Source organism: Apium graveolens, chromosome 7 (genome assembly GCF_009905375.1).
Source record: "Apium graveolens cultivar Ventura chromosome 7, ASM990537v1, whole genome shotgun sequence".
NCBI classification, from domain to species: domain Eukaryota; kingdom Viridiplantae; phylum Streptophyta; class Magnoliopsida; order Apiales; family Apiaceae; genus Apium; species Apium graveolens.
The window spans coordinates 255,100,300-255,108,291 of record NC_133653.1 but is presented as its reverse complement, the minus strand read 5'-3'; the positions used below and the strand labels follow the sequence as shown (position 1 = coordinate 255,108,291).

At 34.5% G+C, this 7,992-nt stretch overlaps 1 protein-coding gene across 1 annotated transcript; it reads left to right on the top strand.

Annotated features, from left to right (window-relative positions):
* The first annotated feature begins 3,342 nt into the window (after positions 1 to 3,342).
* Positions 3,343 to 4,764, top strand: LOC141674690 (uncharacterized). Its single transcript, XM_074481395.1, has one exon. It carries the CDS (start codon positions 3,343 to 3,345, stop codon positions 4,762 to 4,764), a length of 1,422 nt encoding a protein of 473 aa, XP_074337496.1.
* Positions 4,765 to 7,992: the final 3,228 nt, after the last annotated feature.

Here is a 7,992-nt window from a genome sequence, read left to right as displayed (position 1 = left end):
GCAATTTACACATTCTCCTAAATCTAAATCTTTATTCAAACAATTGTAATTTTTTATTACTCGGCATAGTTTAATATTTTCCATCAAAAAATATGTAATCAATCTAAGTATTAGTTTATAATCATATTTATAGCTCTCATGTTTTATTTTTTTTCCAAAATTTGTTCTACACTAAGCGGGTAGAGCTGAATTTCGTGGCACGTCAAATTCATCTATTTTCTCTAAACATATTTGCATGTTGCTCTTTCGCCTTGATTAAAGCCAATTAGCTTACTTTAGATCAAAATTAAACTGTATAATGCCTTACTAACATCTATTACCTTGAAACTAGCCCCGATTAGGGCCTGTTAATTACTTTCACCCTATGATTAACCTTTGTAAAGGTTAAAAGGTGATTAATGCTCGACTATAGCCTCGGTCAGGGCAGTTTAACTTCAAACGCTATTCAATTACCCTCATAAAAGCCCAAAGTATGAAAGATCACTCTAGAATGAATAAGTCATCATGAATGTGTAGGTCGATCCAAACTTCATAATATGACTGAACCCAAGAAGGGACAAAATAACCCCCGAATCACGATTAGACCATTATAACTTCCACGAAAACTCAAGAAGTTTTCGTGAAAGTTGGGGGACAAATGATATCGATGATAAGTAATCCGTAGAAAATAATTAATGCTAAATTAATTATGTCCAAAAGTTGACTGGTCAAAGCCCGTGAACGCCACAGCTAAAAATGGTCGTGGCAACCCTGACCCAAATTAGCTCGTGACGGCCACGTCCCAAAGTAGGTCGCTACGACCACAGCTCGATACTAGTCCTGATAGTTCGAGTATAGTGAAGTTACTCGTGACATTGGGTTTTATTTGTCGTGGTGATAACAGCCATTCAAATGCAACAAACTGTGGGTTTTCTCTTTAAAGCTTATGCCACATGAAGAGTCTGGTTCTAAGGCAGATGAAGAACATGCATGTGACTCTTATAGAAGGATCATCAGTGACCCATCTCTTCATCGATACTGCAGTCTCGAATGCAAGGTAAGTCACATATACAAATATGCACAACCAAGTGTTCATTTTTTCCTCAAAAGCAATTTTCTACTCATCCATATATATTCATGTAATTGATCATTTAAAAACAAAACCACCTTGTTCAGGTAAAAGCATTTTCAAGAAAGGCAAAAAGCTCAGATCCCCCATTTCTAGTAGTTAAAAAAAGAGGAGCCGGAAATGATGCTGAAAATGCAGCTTTCGCCAGCCACCTAATTGTCAATGGTGAAGTTATGGAAGGGAAAAGGAATAAAAGGAAAGGAACCGCTCAAAGGGCTCTCTTCTTTTAATTTTCTCTAAACTGAAGACAACATGTTAATGGCATAGCCTTGAATCTCATTATTGTACTTGGTACTTTTTAAGAAAAATGAATGGTTTTATTTTCTGTTTTATGATTTTATGAACTATGGAATCTCGTATTCACAGGTTTCGATCAATCATGATTTGTGGAGTCTATATTCTGGTCTTTTTATTGCACATAATATGTTGGCTTTCTAAACCAATCACTTATTTTCAACCAAATTATTTTTATTCAGATGTCAATTATTTGAATTGCAAGACGTAGCTCACCTGAAATGCTTCTTATGCAACTCAAAAAGAAGTTGTTGTCAATGATTGACAAACCAAATCTGTCATGCTGAGAAGCCTTGGAAATCCACATCTAAGCCAGTCTAATCAATTAAAGATTTAAGAGATTAGAACTCTAAAATTCAAAAGGAAACATTAGTTATAAAGCAAAAAAATACTCATATGGAGAGAAAGAAGCAATTGAGATAATAACCTCCATTCATAATGTAATTTCTCGGGTAGTGGTACCACCGTGATCTTCATAGTAATCCTTTGCTCATGTTCAGCAATACCTGAAGGGTTCTCAACTTTGATAGTATAGTCTCTGACTCGGGTTCATAGTCCAGCGCAGACATGCAAAGATTCGATATTTTCAAAGTAGCTAGTTACAACTTACAACCATGCAACCCCTTTATAGAAACATCACAAAAAGAATTTGTGACATTAAGGTATTGTCGTCACTACTGGAAAAAGGGGTAAAATTCAACCGATTAAAATCAACCGACGATAAATTCAACCGGATCCTGTTTAATTTACAGTCAACAACGTAACTACTTTGACCGAGCCCTAATTTCAACCGAACAAATTCAACCGACTTTAAATTCAACCGCTTAAATTCAACCGATATTAAATTCAACCGATTAAATACAACCGTTCTTAAATGCCTCCGGATACGGTTGAATTTGTTTAGAACAATATTTCGCAAGGCGTGAAAATTCCCTCCAAAAAACTAAATTCAACTGATTAAATTCAACCGTATTATATTCAACCGTATCCGGTTGAATTTAAGAAATCAAAAAATTCACTACGCGGGAAAATTCCCTCCAAAAAACTAAATTCAACTGACTAAATTCAACCGTATTATATCCAACAGTATCCGGTTGAATTTGAGAAATAAAAAATCACTGTGCGGGAAAATTCCCGCCAAAAGTCTAAACTCAACCGGGGTATATTCAACCGTATCCGGTTGATTTTGTATAAGATAAAATTTTAACAGGTGGGAAACTTCCCTCCAAAAAATAAATTCAACCAATTAAATTCAACTATAGCTAAATTCAACCAAAATTTGTTGAAATTGTAAAAAACACATTTTATTTTGGGGGAATTTCCCACCAAATTGTAAATTCAACCGAAAATACAACCGGTTGAATTTATAAAATCAACCGAAAGCGGTTGTTTTAATAACCCACTTGTGGTTGTATTAATTATCATACCTAACTGCCATTTTCAACCATATGTGGTTGAATTTGTTTAATGCATTTGTAAACCCTACTGTCAATATCATTTCCTTTCGGCAACTTCCATTTTTTTTTGCCTCTTTCACCATTTTCCTTCCTATCTTTTTCTCCATTGAGCTCCAATTTTGCAAATTTACATGTACAAGTAAGTTTTATTTCATATTTATTTTAGATCTTGTTGCAATATTTATATCAATTTTGTCAATTATGTCAATATTACATATTTCTTTATATAAAATGATGATAACATTCTTACTTAGAAAATATTTGTGTGATTATTACTTGTTCTTGAGTATGTTAAAATAATTGAAAATATAAAGTGTTGTATAGATTGATGTTATTAATTATATTAATGATGTGTTTGTTTAATTTTTTAATATTGGTAGGTTAACTAAACTTGGTTATTAATTAGTTTCGTCAAGAAAAAATTAGTTTCTTAGTTTGGCATGTAACCACAATGACTAATTAAATTTTATGTGATATTTGTAGATGTCATCCGACCGTAGTTGGATGCATAGGAGGTTCGATGCGAGGAATAATATAACGGAGGAATACAAACTTGGTGTACAAAATTTCATTAGAGTTGCTTTAAAAAGTGATGAGGTTGATTCACAGGGGAGGATAAAATGCCCATGTAAGGAGTGTGGAAATATATGGCAAAAGTTACCCGATAATGTAACTTATGATTTGTATCGATACGGTATTATGGAGTCATACACTACATGGTATTTTCATGGTGAGAAACATAACTCTCGGGTTGAACCCGAAACATGTTCGGGTAATACTCGTCATAGAGATGATGATATGTATGATGCAAGTGATATGCTTAGAGACTTCGCAGATGCACATGAAAGTTTTTGGAATGGTGAGGAGGAACCTAATACAACAGCAAAAAAGTTTTATGACATGTTGGATGGTGCTTCTGAACCACTTTATCCAAATTGTTCTAGTTCTACCACTTTATCATTCGTGAACAAGTTGTTATATTTTAAGAACAAAAATGGTTGTAGTAATAAGGGGTTTGATGAGTTACTTCAACTCATTGGATCAGTTCTTCCCGAGAAACACAGGCTACCTCACACGTATTATGATGTGAAAAAGATGATTAGTGGATTGAACATGGGATATGAAAAGATTGATACTTGCGAGAATGATTGCATGTTATTTTACAAAGAAAATAGTAAGAAGACTTGTTGTGACATATGTCATACAGATCGATATAAAGATCGAAAGGATAGCGAGAAGAAGTTGATTCCAAGAAAGATCTTGCGATATTTTCCACTTGTACCGAGACTACAACATTTATACATGTCTGAACAAACTGCTAAGTGTATGACGTGGCACTATGACAGAGTTGTAGTTGAAGGTCAACTATCTCATCCAGCTGATGGAGATGAATGGAAAGCTTTTGATGCTAGATTTCCGAGGTTTGCAAAAGAGGCACGAAATATCAGACTTGGCCTTTCTAGTGATGGATTTGACCCATTTCGTGATCCATTAGCAAGGGATTACACTATATGGCCTGTAGTGGTGGTTGTTTATAACCTTCCACCATCTATGTGCATGAAAGCTCCATACATGTTCATGCCTCTCATTATTCCCGGTCCCACTGATCCAACAAAAGATCTACATGTTTATCTTCGTCCATTAATTGATGAACTGAAGATGTTATGGCATACAGGGGTGGAGACATATGATAGGTCATTACGCACAAATTTTCAGATGAGGGCAGCATTATTTTGGACCATTAGCGACTTTCCGGCACTTGTAATGTTAAGTGGATGGTCAACAAAGGGTAAATTATCATGTCATGTATGCAATGGAGATGTTAAAGGCTTTCAACTCAAGAATGGTGGTAAAACTTCTTTCTTTGGAACTGCTCGATTTTTTTGGAACCGGGTGATCCTTTGAGAAATAGCACAAAGTTTGGAAAAAGAGAGGTACGCTCGGTTGAAGCTCGATATTCGGGATCCAGGGCAAAGGCCATATGTGATCTTATACATTTTCCTCCTCCGGGAAAGTCAACCAAAAGAAGACCCAGGGACTATGGTGTGACTCATAATTGGACTCATTATTCCCCATTTTTTGAGCTCCCGTATTGGGAGACACTCAATCTTCGTCACAATATTGATGTCATGCACACCGAAAAAAATGTTTTCGAAAATATATTTTACACAATGTTGAATGATAGGAACAAGACAAAAGACAACTTAAAAGCAAGGAATGATTGTAAGGAACTTGGTATACGACGTGAGCTGTGGACTCCAGATGGAAAGACAATGCCACCTGCTCCTTTTGCACTCTTGAGGGAACAGGTTGATAAGTTGTTAGACTGGATTCGAACACTTAAACTTCCGGATGGGTATGTTTCAAATATATCTAGGTGTGTGAATCTCGAAAAACATACTATTCAGAGGATGAAATCGCATGACTGCCATATTTTCATGCAAAAGTTGTTGCCCATTGTTTGTCGTGACATGCTGCCAAAGCAAGTTGGTGATGCCATTATTGAGTTGTGTAACTTCTTTCAAGATTTGTGCTCATCCACCTTGAAATACTCTGATTTGTTGAAATTGGAGAAAGATGTAGTGAGGATAATTTCTAAGTTTGAAACCATCTTTATTCCTGGTTTCTTTGACCCGATGGAGCATTTGCCTCTGCATTTAGCAACTGAGTGTAAGTTAGGTGGTCCTGTTACATATAGATGGATGTATCCTTTTGAAAGATTCTTGCACGGGTTGAAGATGAAAGTTAGGAACAAAACATATCCGGAGGGTTCAATTGCTGAACGCTACATCGAGGAGGAATGTGTACACTTTTGCTCTCTATATTTTGAATATGAAGTTGAAACAGTGCATAATCAGTTGCGCCGTTTTGAGGCACCTAAAAAGTGCATTGATCATAACTTGTTGAGTATTTACACACATCCCACAAAACCCATTGTAAGAAAAGGACATAAAATCTTGAGTGTTGATGAAGATAGACTCATCAAATACTATGTTCTTATTAACACACCGGAGGTTGGAAAGTACTTGGGGTAAGATTTTTTAACTCATATTTTGTGTTCCTTTTATTTTACTTGATCTTATTAGTTGTGGTTATTTTACAGTGAATTTCACAAGTTGGTGTTCAAACAATACCCCGAATTTGATGATGTAGCAAAAGAAAGATTTCAAAAAGATCGATTCACAAATTGGTTTGAAAGAAGGGTATGTATTCAAATATATATATACACAAATATTTGGTATTTTCTTTAAATATTGTAGCACACTTATATATATATGGTTCATTCATTATATAATTAGGTTGCGGATGATCCAAAACTCAAAGAAAAATTTAGGGATTTGATTAGAGGTCCAATGCGGGACGTGGATATTTATAATGGTTGTCATTGTAATGGTTATAAATTTGGTTGTGCAAAGCCTAATGAACGCACTTCACCAAATTCTGGCGTGCTTGTAATTGGTAAGAAATATGATATATGCTTGAAATTTAATTAATACACATGTCATTTTATTATCTTACTCAATATATTGATGCATTATTTGTACTTAATAAATTACTCATTTATATGTAGGAACTTCTTACAAGGAGAGTTTTCAAAATAATTATGGTCGACTTGAAGAAATACTTGAGCTTCACTACCATAATGGGTATAAAGTTGTATTATTCAAATGTCATTAGTTTGATCATACAACACATGTCAAAGTGGATAGAAATAGGATGATTACGGTGGATGTTAGATCAACATTAAATGCCGAAGATGTTTTCGTCTTGGCTAGCCAAGCTAATCAAGTTTATTATGCGCGAAGTATTTTGAATGCAAAATCACCATGGTACACGGTCTTAACAACAAAAAGTCATTTTGTCAATGAAGAAGTGGCATCAAAGAAGAACTCTCTCTCGAATGATGATGCTTTGCAAAATGATATTTCAAATGCTTCATCGTCTCATGTCGAACCGGTTATTATTCATGATCCTAAAAACTTTTTTATTGATTTAAGGGTTGTTGAGAATGATTATTCGGTGGATGACTTCAACGAAGAAAATAATAATAACGAAGACGAAGTCATGAGCGTTGATGAAGAAAGTGAGAGTGACGGTGATTTAGTTTAATTAATTTTTATTTTGTATTAAATTTAGAATTTCTATATAACATTATCATTTTATTTTAAATTTGTAATATAAGATGATTATTGTTATATATTATTAATTTATATATAGAATTTGTTATATATAAAATTTCTATATAACATTATCCTTTATTTATTGGTTCACATAACCCCTAGGTTATATGTACTGGTCTCCGCTTATATATCTCCCCCTTTCATTGCGCGACTCTTGTTTCTCACAAATCTCTTACAAATGAAAATAGCTCTACTGGCAAAGAATTCCCCTAAACCTGTTATGAATCTGTCAAAATCCTTACAAACTTCTCAGAATACTCATACACATCTCAAAAGTCCCTCTCAACAGGTATATATTTACATTATGTTTGTTTTTATTTATTTTTTGGGAATTTAATTAGGGGTTTAGATTTATTTTAGTTGATTTTGTTAATTCCAATCGTGGTTCATGTATTGATATCAGGATTGGGGATTTTTGGGATTTAGGGTATAAATTTATTTGAGTTGATTTTTGAAATTAGGTTTTTGCTCCTTTTTAGTTTTGAAACCAGTATTACTTTGTTCTCAGCTCATTTTCTTTTGATATTTTATCATCAGTTTGTGAAGCCAAGTGGACTTGTAGTTGCTGTACTAATTTCGTATTTCTTCACATTAGTTGAGGCACGAGAAGGTGTTGTAGCAAAGGTAAGTTCAAAGTCTTTCTACCTATGTGATTATTAGCTATGCTGGTACAATAATGTATTCAGAATTAATTTTTTCGCTGATTTCGCTTTAAGAAAATAAGTTGTCTATGTTATTTATTTTTATTTATTGTTAATAACTTCAGGAAATGTTTAAGAGTTGTTGGCTACTGCTTCTGTTTGTTATCCTGATGGCAGCGGGGGCTAGTGGTAGTGGAAGCGCTATGAGCAGGGTTACTAGAAATAGAGGGGGAGGTGGCAGAAATAAGGTTGGGGGTCGGGGCCAAGGCGGGGGTCTAGGTAGGAGAACAGAAAATGTTGGTAGAGACAAT

Bases quoted from the DNA above. Each gene is read 5' to 3' on its own strand.
- LOC141674690 (XM_074481395.1), top strand. From the start codon at position 3,343: ATGTCATCCGACCGTAGTTGGATGCATAGGAGGTTCGATGCGAGGAAT.